Below are 16,013 nucleotides of genomic sequence, written 5' to 3' on the forward strand. Positions count from 1 at the left end.
CTTCGCTGAGCATGTTAGTGTGTGAGTGTCGTCGAGCGACGGAGTAGGCAAATATTTTCACGATGTATCTGTTCGCTGAGTGAACAGTTCGGGCCACTCGCTGGCTGCTTGCGTGTCTCATTCGCTCATGAATGCTAGAGGGTTGAAATAGGCGACGAATGGATAGGCGATGAGTGAGTGGTTTCTATTCATTGAGCCAAAAATCAGGACCCTTGATGGAAACCTTATTTAATTTTTAAAGAACTGCTTTTAAAAGAATGCTCATTTGATTTTAAAGAACTATTCATGTTAAAACATGCAAAAAACTCATTTTCCAAGAACTGCTTTTGCTCACGATGTATAGAATGCAAAACCCAATTGAAAGTAATATTTGAAAAACTCCATGTTGAAAATCATGCAAAAGTTTACAGAAATGAAAAAAAATTATCTGTGTTAAAAATCCCAAGAACTGCTCGTGCTTGAAAAAAAAATCAAAAACCTACGAATATAATTGAATTTTTTTAATGCCTTTCATAAACCAGTTGGACACTTTTTTTTCTGCGAAACGACCTCCGACGAATCGTACCATTTGGCGCAAAAATCTTCGGTGAACTCTGGCGAAATATGGCTCTGGCTTTATAACATTACGTACGTCACTCAACAGAAATTAGATTCAAAAGTATGGGATTCACTCTGATGAAAATTCAACCAAATGTAAAATATCTCAGTTTTGTTCATTGATGAATACTGACTATGTTCTGACCTACGACAATCTTCCAAGTATGCCAAGGGATAACTCCCCCAACTAAGCCCATCCCCAACCCTCAGTACGCCCCACAAGCCGTTAGATCGCTGCTCAGCTGCTGTGAGGTCCAGCGCCAGTCGTACTTGTCGCGGTCTTTTCAGTGTTGGTCAGTCGCCGTTGAGTCTCAGTCCAAGTCTTAGTCATTTTTTTTGCCTCCTCCATCGAATCCCGCGTATCGCAAAACCCAATGTCCAACTTGGCAGTTGCTGTAAAAGCCACCGAACCGTGCTTAATCACTCCGAGCCGAGCCAACTAATTTAATCACCCACTGAAGCTGCTGCAGGCCAATTACCTAACAATGACGCGCGCGCGCGCGAGACGATGCGTTTTTGGCGGTATTCTTTGGCGCGAATCGCTGTGCGAAACGGCCATCAATCAGCTGGACGAAAGGCGCGAAGACAGCGATGTTGTGCCATACTGGGTTGGTTTTGGGGACGATTATTTTTGGAATGGGGATTTCAACCTTTTTTGCGAAAGTGAATGACCGTCACAGTTTGGATTGATTGGATACATTGGGGGGATGTTACGAAATGCGAGTCCTGCTGGGTCTTTGGCGACTTTTCAGGTTAGGTCACCGTAGCTACCTGACGCGTTAGAATCTGTGATTACAACGAAAAAGACCTCCGGTGAGCTAGCTGATCTGGAGATCTACGCAAGCTAGTAGTGCGTATATGACCTCATCATCCTGAACAAGAAGGTAGACATAAGTCTCTGAAGTCGTCAGTTGTAACACTATGAATCCATGGTCTACACCCCGACGATTGCTACAGAGTTCCGATGATCTAGTTGATATCAATTTCTGTATTAACTGAAGTTCTTGCTTAACTGAGATCTCCAGCATCTAGAAGAAGTTGGGATTACTGTAGAGCTATCTGAAGTTATCCTGTCCAGTGTCCATGAATGTATTAAGACTATCTATGAACTACTGGTCTACGTCCAAGTAGATCCACCCAAATCAGACCTGTGTGTGACATTAATCGCTGAACACCCGCTACCGGCAGACTTCGGCTTAGCCGATACTCCACCCAGCGCCAGTCACGTTCGCCAGGGGACAATGACCGGCGCGAGACTTGCTCCCTCGTCGTCGTCGTCGTCGTCTTTACCTTTAATGCCGGGGACACTCCCATTGAGCCGCCGCCGCCCGTTGGCGACGAAGAGGTTCAGCCTCGTGGCGCGTGATAAGTGGAATTAATTAGTTCGATTCGCGGTTACCGTTACGGCAGCTATACCGTATACCTCTTTCACGGTGATGGGGCCTTCAAGGGCGCATAACTGCGGACAATCTCAATAAACCGCTTGTTTGCCGCCGTTCACGAGGTGCCAGCTATATGGATGAGAAGATTGAAAGGGAAAATTGACACGGTTCTTTTGCGTGCTGAGAGGAAATTATTACGGAATAACGTCAGAGTGAATTGCGGTTATCATTAAGCCGTTGATGAGGGGGGATTTGTCTATTTATACGCGCGTCATGAGTTGTTGGAAGGGTTGTTAAACTCATTTTTTTTTCATGTCGAACAACGGATGGTTTTGATAGTTCTTGGAGACAACTTTTGATGAAGATCTAAATTCAACGGTCAACAACTTTGAGCGTCACATATGGCAGGTCAAGTGCGCAAACTGCAGGGCCAACCAAGCTGCAAATCTTCGTGCTTCGAGGTTTGCACTCAAGAGGGGCAAGCCCTGCGTAGCTGTTGAACGAAGAATTGTTGTTCACAATCCCAACTAGAGATCTTTTCTATTTACATGCAAACTATTTGGATAATTAATTGCCAGCCTCATCAAGCATTGTTACCTCTCGCGTGGGGGTCATCTCTACTCTTTTCCGCCGAAATTTACGCGTTTCCATTTGCATCCAAACCTTAATCAGCGCTCGCGTCACTGTGAAATCTAAATGACATTATAAATCAACGCGTAGTTACGTCAGTCCGCGTAGAATTGTGACACGATAGCACCAAGCCGGGAGAAGCACTCACTTGTGACCTCCAAAAGGACCACCACCAACGTAAGGGTGCTCTAGTAGCAGCTACTAAGCGTGTAAAGGCGTTTCATAACCATACACGAGCGAGCTGCTACCGCTAATTATACGACGCGCTGCGAGTTTCGGTAACACTTTTATTACCCACATCTAGACCCACGAGAGGTACCTTCTCAAAAGGTCATTTTGGAATGCGTGCTTGGACCGACCACCAGAGAGTAATGATGGTGGTGCATCCATCACGCTGATTATCTCCGAAAGCGAATCTTTTTACCACCCGAAAGAACATGCCGGGGGTGGTTGCTTCTGCGAAGTTAATCGCGAAACCACGATGCGGAGCGTGAACGGTTCGCTAGAAGAAGCTTTTGCGATGGATAACGTACCATTAAAACGCTCGCTGCTGCTGCTGCGGGTTTTGAAATTTTGTGCAAATGCATGGGTTTGAATTCGGGGTTTGTTGATTTTTAAGGTAAAAGTGATTGTGGAAAAAAGTGAAGGTTATTTAACGGATTTCATGATTTCTGGATTTATGTCTTATCAAATATTTGTTTTGTTTTAGGATTTGAGTAATTTTTAAATTTCAATTTTCAAATTACTAAGGAGAGCTCTAGTAAAAAAAGAAATTTTCAATTCGACAATCAAACTTGACTACACAACAATATTCTTATTTGATATTTTCGCTTATATTTTTCATAAAAAAAAACATATCCTTACTTATTTTATGGGAAAATATTCCCCAATTGTTAACTTATAAGTACGAATTTTAATTCGACTTTCTCGGATCTACCTAGCTAAAATTTGATAAAAAAAATCAAAATTCGCAGGAATCCAGAATTTCATCAAATTGTATCACCCTTTCTTTTCTGGCATCGCCCTGAAGATTTAATCATTTTTTAATATCCCCTTTTTTTTAATCGAGCATATCTTTAAAACAAAAAAACGATGGAACAGCACTTGACCACTTTTTCGAAAAATGAAGCTTAATGGTATCTTAAAAGTTTTATAATGTAACATATGTGGTGCATTTTGCTACTTATATACATTATATCTCGTTATTTTTATCTATTTATTTTCTAAGAAGATTTTACACAAAATCACTCATTTTCTTGTTGGGTAAATTGATATTTCTCGAATAATAGAATTTTTATGGATGCATTTAGGCCGTTGCAAATATTTTTGAAAGCTTACGTCGCCCCCCACCCACCTTCAGAATTGGTCCGAAAAATCAGGGGTAAAAAAATATTTTTTCAAATAACTTCAAAAGTTCCATGAAAATAGAAGTCTAATCAATTGAAAACAATCTAAAATGCATATTTCTGCGTTGACAATCATGTTTAAAAATGTTTTGAATCTTTATGAAATTCCGATGCACAGTCATCCCTCATATTCGGAACAGTTTACAGATCCGCCAATGTTCAAATAATCATAGCAAATCGATAATTGAAATTAATGATTCGCTTTCACCTTCATTTGAAAGCTTTTTTTGCGATCTTTCGAATGCTGTATCGAACAAATCCAAATTTTAACTTTTATATCAAGTTTTTGAAGAAAAACTTTGACCCTTAAAATCCACAAATTTGGAACAGATTTTTTTTCTTACGGATGAAAACAAACTTTGGATTTCACAAGAAGTACATATTTGTAACAAAATAACAAAATGACTTCACACACTGCAACCAGTGAAACTCAAGCTTGGTGATGTTTTATCCATGGTCTGATAATTTTTTTTTGTGAAAATATCAGTTAAGTTCAGGTGTTAAATTCAGTTAAGTTCATGCCATTTCAATAACAAACACTGTTAAAATAAAAAAAAGTTTTATGTAATATTCTTGCAAAATCCATTTTTGCATAAGAGTTTAATAACAGTTTATGTTATCATAACAAAATTTGTTATTGGTCTGATACAGTCATGCCTCGGTTTTGCACGCCTCGGTTTTGCACTGCCCCGGTTTTGCACCGTTCAGCTGCCTCGGTTAAGCACGGCCCAGTGCTTAACTGAAGCACAGAGCTTATGGGTTTTTGGCTATATGGGAGACATTGGCTAATCGTATGAAAAATCATGCAAACATCAAAAAATCATAGTGTTTTGGAATCGGGATGATTGCAGTTATCCATTAAAATTATTATTTCATGAAAATTTTCACAAAAATACGTATTTTTCCTGTATTTTGAAAATGCATTTTTTTTCATCCAAATTTTTCAATCCAAAAATATATTGTTATTGCAATTTGGGTATCAAATGATCAGGTTTTTTCATACATTTCGGATGTACTGAAAAAATTTTTAGAAAAAAACTCAAAATGTTCACAAAACTACGTATTTTCGAAAAAATACTCAAAAATTCAATTTTTACAAAACGATCGGGATTTTTTCAAAAATTTCGAATGTAATAACAAATTTTTTTGAAAATACTCAAAATTTTCACAAAACTACGGATTTTCGAAAAAAAAATACTCAAAATTTCCGTTTTCACAACGTGGGCATCAAACGATCGGGATTTTTTCATACATTTCGAATGCAAAATCAACATTTTTTGAAAATACTCACAATTTTCACAAAACTACGTATTTTTGAAAAACTTCTCAAAATTTCAGTTTTTACAATGTGGGTATCAAACGATCGGGATTTTTTCATACATTCAATCAAATCATTTTTTTTTCAAAAATACGTAGTTTTGTGAAAATGTTGAGTATTTTCATTTTTTTTAATAAGTTTCGAAATGTATAGAAAAATCCCGATCGTTTGATACCCACTTTGTAAAAACGGAAGTTTTGAGTATTTTTTTTTCGAAAATACGTAGTTTTGTGAAAATTTTGAGTGTTTTCAAAAAATACTGTTTTTGCATTCGAAATGTATCAAAAAATCCCGATCGTTCGATACCCACATTGTAAAAACGGAAATTTTGAGTATTTTATTCGAAAATACGTAGTTTTGTGAAAATTTTGAGTATTTTCTAAAAATGTTGTTATTACATTCGAAATGTATGAAAAAATCCCGATCGTTTGATACCCATATTGTAAAAATTGAAATTTTGAGTATTTTTTTCGAAAAGACGTAGTTTTGTGAAAATTTGGAGTATTTTCAAAAAATGTTGTAATTACATCCAAAATTTATGAAAAAAACCTGATCATTTGATACCCATATTGCAATAACAATATATTTTTGGATTCTTTAGAGAAAAAAAATGCATTTTCGAAATACAGGAAAAATACGTTTTTTTTGTGAAAACTTTCATGAAATAATAATTTTAGTGGATAGGTGACATCATCCCGATTCCAAAACACTATAATTTTTTGATGTTTGCATGATTTTTCGTACGATTAAAGCCAATGTCTCCCATATAGCCTAAATCCCATAAGCTCTGTGCCTCGGTTATGCACGCCTCGGTTTTGCTTCCTTCATATGCGGTGCTAAACCGAGGCATGACTGTATTGGTTGAAAGCCAAAACAACTTTGAATAACATTTTTTGTTATGGAAAAATAACTCCAGCTGTTATTGGGATGATCGGATTAGTTGTTAAAATAACAAAAAAGAATAAAAGGATTTGTTCGAAGAATAACTCGAAATGTTATAAGTCTGTTATTACAATATCAATCCAATAACAAAAAAATCATAACGGTGAATAACAAATCTTGTTATAAATAACGTAAAATGTTATTGGCCCAGTATTTTCCAATATAAAAAAATGTTATTTCCACGTTATTTCCGTCTCCTCGGGTTGGAATGAAGTTTTTTGTTCAAAAAGTACACAGAAAAAAATCAATTCTCGAAACCGTGAAGTCAGTTCACGATTATGAGAACCACGAAGGAATATATTCACGTTTATGGTGCAAATGCACCATACTCATGAATAAATTCCTTCGTGGATCTCACATTCGTGAACTTAATTCACGATTACGGGAATTGATTTTTTTCTGTGTACTACTTTTACTAGTGGAATAGCAAGAAAATGTCCAATAAAGGTCCTAAAAATAGTAGGGTCTAGAGAAAAGCTGCATTTGGCATGCTATTGACAAATTATCACAAAAGTGTTCCGAATTTGTGGTTGTGCTGTACAGCACCGCATAAACTTTTTTTTTCGCAACATATAAAATTTTCATCCAATTTGGACAGGTGTATAATGCATTTTGAAACACTTTTTTCATTCAAATGTGGATTTTTTTCTTTAACCGGCTTTTTTTCCATAAACAAGGTTTAAATTATTGATAAGTAAAAAATCGGAACAAGATAAATTCTTTTATTTTATTAATTTTTTAAACGCAAGTTTATACCACAAGTTGCAAAAAGAATGTTGACGTGTTGGACAAATGCGACGAGTGCCGAAAAAAAAGTTATGCAACTAGTTGAAAACAACATTTTTGGCGATTCTGGAAAACCTCTTGAAGGTTAGTAAACAAGCTAAGATGTGAAGTTTCAAATTAAGAAAGTTATAATGTTTATCCTTGCGTTGAATTTGGGTAAAATTTGAGAACTGGATTTAAGTTGACCATCCTATAATTAGATTTATTATTATTGATTTTTTTTTTCAAACCTTTAGTTTTGAATTCTTTATTTACATAGTGACTTATCTTATGTTTTTTCGTCTTTATTTGCAGGTAATGATCCACAATGTCGTCAGTACGTGCTCTTTCACTCCTTTTGTAACTGCACAGCTAAAAATCCGATGGTGAAATCGCATGTAAAAGCATGCACATTAGCATTGCGAGGAAATATTTTTTTATAATATTTTTTGTAGTTTTTGACAGAAATTTAAAATCTTGCAAATTTCCTATTTATGCTAGGATGCATGTTTTGGTACACATAATAAAAAGATGACAGATTATGTTTAAAAAAATGTGTAATTTCACATCAGGAACTGGTAACATTTTCATCAGTTTCTGTTGAATTTTACTTTTTTTTAGATATTATTTTAGGTAAAAACACTCGAAAAAGACTTAATTTTTTTTAATGTGCATTAGGATTGTCCAAATCCTGGTACCCATCCCTTCCCTCGCCCTCTGCTGGATAAAAACTGAAACAGGTAGTTTCTCCATACATTTTGACAATTTTTACCTTCCAATATATAATAGATGTACAGTACTTGTTCGGTAACTAGGAGTTGCTTAACATGGCTGCTTTTTAAATGGGTGCTCGATAACTGGGCTGTAGCCCAGTTAAAAGCAGGCAAACGTCAAAAACAATAACAAAAGAAAATCATCGAGGGGTCAGTCGATGTTAAAATAATTAGTTTTCATGAAATTTTATATCATTTTGCTAGGGAAATTTGTGTGTGTTACTTTCATTTAATTTTTTGGTTAAGAAAATTTAATGCATTGACGTTCCCCTCGTCATTTTTCGATCATCCCAGTTAGCGTGCAGCATTCGCAGAATAAGTAGAAAACAGACATGATCTTCATCTCTGATCTTTGTTTCCTAACATCCGACACCTATTAAAATGACTAATTACAGATTTTGTGCATACATAATTAACTGTGCAATTGCATTTGCATAATAGATCAATACCAGGGCTGTGGAGTCGGAGTCGGAGTCGGAGCCGGAGTCGGTGGAGTCGGGTCTTTTTGGGGACCTGGAGTCGGAGTCGGAGTCGGAGCCGAACATTTCTGATAACCCGGAGTTGGAGTCGGAGTCAGATTTATCTTAAATTCAACAAAAAATATGTTTTTTTATTGTTCAGTGTTTATATAAAACAGCTTAATTTACAAAATTTCTTATATTTTTTTTAAGTCGCATGCACTGCTATTTTCTCATTTTTTTAGATGCCATTATAATTTTAAAGCTATTTATTGTGATTGGAAAGCTATTATTGTGTAATTTCACTATATGATAACCTGTTAATCCCCTCTTACCCAAGTATGTTGTATCATAACTCAAAAAATAATAAACAATATTGGTCTTGTAGTCAGAAATCTTTAATTAATTTTTGACTGCTTCGTTTTGCCTACCCTTTCAATTCAAGTTTGACCAAATTTAATCCAGTTCTTTCTGAAAAAAGTACACACTCACATAATCTTTTACCCTAAAACCGAATGTAGTGGAGTTTTTCAGTAAATGTTTTTTTATGGAAAAAAGATTAAAAATAATAATCACTGTTTTTTGAAATCGGAAAAAGTCACTGAAAATATAACTCTTCCAACAAATAATCAACGATTATAACAATCTATTACTTGGAACTCAACATGCCCATTTTGTTTATAACTACACCCAAACGAAAAATATATCTCAAAATCTGCAACAGTGGATTTGCTGCAGAAAATGTTATATTTTATTACATTTTTTGCAGCAAGCCCATAGATCATTTTTGCCCGCATGTAAACACGTCAGCGATCTGCAGTTCTCACCAACACATAGAATGCTGGCGCGTCCCTGAACAACACTCTAGAGAGAACATTATGTTCGCGCTCTGTCCCTCACCATTCATCAAGCGTCCATGGCGCGGTGGTAGCGTGTCGGATCAGCAACCTAGAAGCTGATGGTTCAATCCTCGTTCTGTTAAGGTTTTTTTTTTCCGCAATACAATCAATCTGCAGTCGGTAATGTCGATAATTGTCGGTAACGGGCAAAAATGTCATACCCCTATATCGCAAAAAATGCATGAGGACAGTTTTCATGCAGATTCTGATATACTTTCATGCCCCAATGTAACACAATCATGCGACCGCCGGTTGGGTGTAAGTACAAAAAAATCAGAGTGTTGCATTTAAAATAATTGACACTGGCAAAAAAAATCAAAAAAGTTGCAACTAATTTTGAAATAATCATTGAATATGATAAATATATCTTAATGTTTACTATTTCTCTACTAAAATCTGCGAATGTTGATCCTCAGGCAATCTATTTTGATATCGTTGCAAATTATCGTTGAACAAATCCCAAGATTTCAGTACCTTCAAATACTTTTTAAAAAAAAATCAAAATCAACATATTATTCAACCGGTAAGAGTTTTCTCATACTGTATATCCAACGCCAATATGAGCGAGTTGTGGCGCTATAACCACGGCAAATAGTGTCCAGGGCATTCGTGGAAATACAATGTCCCATCCCAGAGGGTCCCGGAGTACCAAACCTTCTTAGCATGGTGCTCCCAACGAATACAACCAAATCTCGGAGCGTATGGTGGTGTGTCCCCACGCTTCTTCCTCCCCTGTCGATTCAGAATTGTGTTGTTGTTCGAACACTCAGTGCTCAAACTCAACCCAATTACGAGTCATCTCTGCGATACGGCTTTACGCAGTAGGCCTGGCCGGTTTAACGCTTGTGATGTTTCAATGCATTCCGATGCAATGGCGCACTACAAATGTTAATAAATGACAAGAAGAGTGCTAGGCGTCATCTAACCTAAGGCACTCTCCAGGATCCCTTCGAAAGATTGGCTGCGCTAGGGTCTGATTAGATTAGATTAGATTAGATTAGATTAGACTGTATATCCAACGCCAATATGACGGAACGATCATTTAAAAGCTTCGTTTGAGGGGAAGATCAAAGAAGTATCGCGCGCCTCCTTTTAAATGTATAGAAAATTTTAAAATTTAAACAAATCACAAATTCTTAGGTAAAATATTTTCTAGGTCACGGATATTTGAAAAGGACCCCTTAAGCGTGAATTTATATGATAAATCGATCATTTAGGCTAGGTGTCTTGTAATGATTCATTAAAAAAAAAACAATTTTATATTTAAATTTATAAGCCATAGTTAAATTAAATGTATATTTGAGGTTAAGTAAATAAATCAAAATTTACTTTAAAAACTGTTCTTCTTAAAATGCCTTCAAAACTGGAGATATTTTTGATTTCAGTTTCAATAACGTATAAAACTTGTAACCTAGGATCATTTTTTGTGATTCGAACTGATTTTCCTTCAGAAAAATATGACACATAGAGAGTATTTAAATAAAACTATTTATCAATGTTTTAAAAATAATAGTCTAGTTGAAACTTTTGAAATATTTAAAAATATGTGGAGTCGGAGTCGGAGTCGGAGCCAACCATTTGTTGAAAGCTGGAGTCGGAGTCGGAGTCGGAGTCGGCTAGAGTTGGTAGGCCGGAGTTGGAGTCGGAGTCGGAGTCGGTTGGAGCTGAAAGCCGGAGCCGGAGTTGGAGTCGGAGTCGGCGAAACTCAGAAAGCCGAGTCAGAGTCGGAGTCAGAGTCGTTTGAAATATGACCCGACTCCGCAGCCCTGAAATAACCAGTTCAGGAGATAACATGAATAAACAAAGCTTTTTTTTTTAAATTTCCAACTACACAAAAAGTAGTCATGCAGTTCTCGAAAGTAAAACAATAATTATTTTATAAAATTTTATGTAATATTATACGCAAAGCTATGTAGCCCATCATTATGGGAAACCTACATTACCGAAATGTCAAACATCATGTGTGTGCTGGGTTTTAGTGCCACAGGTTTGGTTTTTGTGTGTGTGCAGAAATACAAACTGAACTTTAAGCGTGTTACTTTAAATGTTTGGGGTTTTGCTCCGTATATCATGAATATAAAAATCCGTTGAAATTTCCATAACTTATAGTAATATTGCAATTTTTCGCAGAACCCAATGTTTTCATTTGCCCATTTCCTGTTAAGTCCATTTTGGTGCTCCACGCACTCCGGGCAGGACCCCATTAATCACAGCAGTGAACCAGTAAAAAACAGTTTGCTCCGGAAGGAGATCTGGACGTGGCAACGGCGATGATGTTGTTTTCGTCGAAAATGTAATACTTGAGTTCAAGTTTGGTGGGGCGGTGTAAGTCCTGCTGGGTCGGAAAATTTTACTTTCCACAAAAATGACCCATTAGAGTGGAGATTTATCGGACGTGAGGTGTTCAATGGAGCGGAAAATCTGACCTGCCATAGGAGGAGAAGCACGTAAAGCTAGGGCATTTACATTCTGGAGGAGATTTCGAGGGCGTAATTTATGGATGGCCTTTGAAAAAATCGTTGAGCGTGAAGGTTTGGTTGTTTTTTTCAAGAAATGAGGATTTATTTTCTCTTAGTTTTTTTAGTTTCATTACAATATTATTTCCGGTTTTTAAACAACTGATAGCAAATGAAGATGATTAGTTAAAAGCAAACAACAACTTTAGGAAGAAGTTCATTATGTATAATAAGTGTGGATGCATGAGCAAACAACAACCTTCTTGAGAAAAAGTCCCACAATTGGAACCGCAAAACAATGCCATAAATTTTCACAGCAACCGCAGAAACCAAAGAGCAAACAGCACTATGATTATTAATTTTTCCCATTCAAAAAACTTCTTTCTTGGCTCCAAACTGCAAAGTTGCTTCCAATTCATATATGCGCAAGGAAAAAAGAGCTAAAGTTTCGCGCCATCACATTAGCATGCACAGCATGGCAGCAACTCTCTTCCAGCAGTCGGGGTCTTCGACTTGCATGATGAGATGATTCACGTGCCCTCTGGCGAGCATTTCACGTGGCGCCGAAGAAGGCCAGGGGTCTTCCCGGGGTCGTTGTCGTCTTAATTTGTTAGTGTTGCTCGTGTTGCTTATGTTGGTATCATTTCTGGGACACTGAAAGTTTTAGCTTCTAACAAAATTGTCACATAATTTGGCTCCGTTTGTTTGAATAACCGTTTCAGAATGAAATTTTTCCCCTAACGGTGTTCAAATCCGAACAAAAACGTATCATTTGAATGCATCAAACGCTACGACTCCGGATCAGCAGAAATTTATTTATTTGCACGAAACTCTTTCCCCGCTGGACTCGTGTGCCAGCGCGATATGAATGCAATGAAACAAATCATCATCATAATAGTAATTAGTTATTGTTATTGTTCTTGGGAAATTTTCCCGGCCTTTCTTCTGCACGTTCCCCGAGGGGGGTTGCTTTGATGGGAGAAGGGAAATGTGATTCTTAAGGGTTGTATTCATAAAATGTTTCCATAAAAAAATGAATTTCTCGAAATTTAAAACTCTTGGGAAATTTGTTCGCAACAGGCGTTTTTATCACTTTGTCTCAAATCTCAATTCAACTTAGACTTCAACCCTGCCCAAAAATGGTTAACATGTGTGACGAGCACAACTTTCCTGGGACATTCTCGGGACGCTTTGGAGTGCATGGGAGTGTGCTGACTGTTGCTGTCGCCGATTACGACTTGAGATAGCACACGCGCCCAGTTTTCTTCTCCCCGTTTTCTCATGATTTCCACACCAAGAGATGCCCACCTGATGACCAAGAAACGGTTTCCACCAAAGACGCGAGTTTCATTGACTCTAGAGCGGAGGAAGAGCGGGGATACACAGTTATGAATGATTGACAGCATTCTGGGAAGGGACCGTTGAAGCCTCTCAGCTGATCACGTATTGTGCCTTCTGAATTGGTTTACGAATTCCGTGAAATGGTTCCGATGAAGTCTGGAGCGATATTAATAAATTTTAAAACATGACTTATCCAAAATTAAACTTGCTTTATTCAATTGTTGGACCTGATTCAAAGCATTACATAATAAATCAAATCTGAAAAGAAGCTTAATGAAAAAAACTATCAGTTTTCAAGTGAGGAAAATTTCTACGATTTGCTTTTTTACGTCATAACAAGCAACGGTCTGGAACTAAACACAGTTTTAGAAGCAGTTTTTAATAGTTTTTTTGCCAAAACATTTCATGAGCTAGTCAATAGTCAATCACACCTTCATCACTGCTGTCTCACCAGCACCTCATACTCCTGAAAGCTGAGCTCGGCCCCATCGAACGGAATGTACAGACATCCATGGCTGCGGTGAATCTTACCCAGCGTCAAGCTGCCCTCGTGATGGGCACGCCCAATGTACAGCAGCTCACCAGAGCTCGAATTTCCACCCGGAACCGCCCCACTCGGAACATTTCCGTAGCTGCCCTGGACCCAGGTGAATCCCGCGCCTCTTAAGATCTGCCGCGAAAGATAATATTTCTTTGATCAAAAATGAGCGGAATTTGTAACAATCAGCTCACCTCAAAGTGTCTCACAGCTAATTCTGTCCCACTGTGGCACACATACGCCGCTTGCTTGCCCGGGATGATCTTGGCCGGAAGCGTGAGGGTGTTCTCGTTCAGCAAGGCACGGCCCACGAAGATCGGTGACCCGTCCTGGTCATGACCGGCGCGCACTGCATCACCGGGAACATCCTGGTAGATCGAACATTGCGTCCAGACTGTTGAGTTTGGGACTTGTTGATGGTGCTTCACGATTTGCCATTTGCAAATCCTTAAAACTTGATTTTTAATCTGAAGTGTGGCTACTATACATACATTGTGTAAGGTAGAGCCCACTTTGCGTTTATTTTTTAGTTTGTTTTTTGTTTAATATTTTTTAAATGATCAAACACTAAGTGGCAACGACAAATGCAACCACGACGAACTAGAAAATGATTACTTAGGTTGTGTTAGCAGTGTTAACAACAAACAAAAAACGCTAATTTAATCTTCATTCACTCAAAGTACGGCTGATAAGCGGACATGACTCACCAACGCTCATTTTTGGACCGGAATTTTTGATGGTTTGCGAAACCCCCTCGAGTTGGGCTCTGTGACTCCGTACACTAGATCGTTACTTAACGCTGGTTACAAACGTACTGCATGTGGGTTCGCGAATGTTGCATAGAGTTGGTATCATTTTTTGGGTATTTGTTCAAGTTGGGATTGATAAGCGAATTGGTTACGTTTTGATAATGGCTTATTGCCAAAAAATAAATAATACTCGAAGAAGAATAATTTCTAAATACATTTAAGATTATTTTAATTGCTAATCTATGGTTAAGTTTACATCGTTTTCAAAGCTAATTTTTTTACAGGATAAATTGTTTAAGTATCTGTATAGCATGGCAATACACAATTCTAGGCAGGGCTGCGGAGTCGGGTCATATTTCAAACGACTCCGACTCCGACTCCGACTCCGGCTTTCTCAGATTAGCCGACTCCGACTCCGACTCCGGCTCCGGCTTTCAACAAATGGTTGGCTCCGACTCCGACTCCGACTCCGGCCTACCAACTCTAGCCGACTCCGACTCCGACTCCGACTCCAGCTTTCAACAAATGGTTGGCTCCGACTCCGACTCCGAATCCACATATTGTTAAATGTTTCAAAAGTTAGTTAACTATTATTAGTTAATTATTTTTAAAACATTGATAAAAGGATTATTTAAATACTCTCTAAGCGTCATGTTTTTCTCAAGAAAAATAAGTAAAGTAAAAGTAAATTAAAGAAAATAAACGGAAAAAAAGTTTCTAGGTTACAAGTTTTATACGTTATGGAAACAGAAATCAAAAAATATCGTCAGTTTTAGAGGCATTTTGAGAAAAACAGTTTTGTAAGTAAATTTGGATTTATTTACTTAACCTCAAATTTGAAAATGTTTTTTTTTCAAAGCTAATAAATTTAAATATTAAAATGTTATTTTTAAATGAATACCTAAAAGAAACCAGGCCTTACATTTGTGGAAATACAATGTCCCATCCTCGAGGGTCCTGGAGCACCAAAACTTCTTAGCATGGTGCTCCCAACGATTCATTGCTATAAAAAACAGGAACGTGAGCGGGGGATCCCCACGTTTCTTCCTCCCCTGTAGATTCAGAACTGTATTGTTGTTTGAACATTCGTGTTCAAACTCAATCCAATTCAACGAATCATCTTTGCGGTAAACTTTACGCAGTTGGACTGGCCGCTTTAACGTTTTGTGATGTTTCAAAGCAATTTATTGCATTGGGGCACTGCAAATGTTAATAATGACAAGAGGATGCTAGGCGTTAATCAACCTAAGGCATTTTCCAGGATGCCCTCGAAAGACTGGCTGCGCTAGGGTTAGATTAGATTAGATTAGATTAGAATACCTAAAAGAAACCTGGCCTTAATGATCTATTGAACATTAAAATTCAATTTGCTCACATTCAGGCTGACATTTGTAAGTAGTACAGTGACAGGCAACTTGTTTTTAAATGACAATTTTAAACGAAACATTTTTTTTGTTTTTTTTAAGACGTACATGGCTACACGCCATGGCTGAAGGAGATTATTATTGCAAATCAATGTATCTAAACAATTTCTTCGTGGAAAGGACGCTTAAGATGTCCTTTTCAAATATCTGTGGCAAGGAAAATATTTTAACCTGGAAATTTTTAATTTATTTTAATTTTAAAATTTTATGCTTTAAAAAGGAGGCGCACGATACTTCTTAAATCTTCACCTAAAACGAAGCTTTATGAATGATCTTGCGCCTCCATCAAAATTTATGAAAAAACTTAAAATATAATAAAAAACAAATATCCACAA

The 16,013-nt window shown here is 37.3% G+C and overlaps 1 protein-coding gene across 1 annotated transcript; it reads right to left on the reverse strand.

Moving 5' to 3' along the window:
- Positions 1–13,372: 13,372 nt before the first annotated feature.
- On the reverse strand, positions 13,373–14,323 carry LOC120425699 (uncharacterized). Its single transcript, XM_039590287.2, has 3 exons — positions 14,213–14,323; positions 13,700–13,899; positions 13,373–13,637 (listed from the first exon to the last, which is right to left on the reverse strand). The coding sequence occupies exons 1-3, from the start codon at positions 14,220–14,222 to the stop codon at positions 13,404–13,406; spliced, it is 444 nt and encodes a 147-aa protein (XP_039446221.1). The 5' UTR covers positions 14,223–14,323; the 3' UTR covers positions 13,373–13,403.
- Between the last annotated feature and the right edge of the window lie 1,690 nt (positions 14,324–16,013).

Source organism: Culex pipiens, chromosome 1 (assembly GCF_016801865.2).
Source record: "Culex pipiens pallens isolate TS chromosome 1, TS_CPP_V2, whole genome shotgun sequence".
Taxonomy (NCBI): Eukaryota; Metazoa; Arthropoda; class Insecta; order Diptera; family Culicidae; genus Culex; species Culex pipiens.

Bases quoted from the DNA above. Each gene is read 5' to 3' on its own strand.
- LOC120425699 (XM_039590287.2), bottom strand. The intron at 13,638-13,699 runs GTGAGCTGATTG...CTTTCGCGGCAG, and splicing joins TAGCTGTGAGACACTTTGAG to ATCTTAAGAGGCGCGGGATT.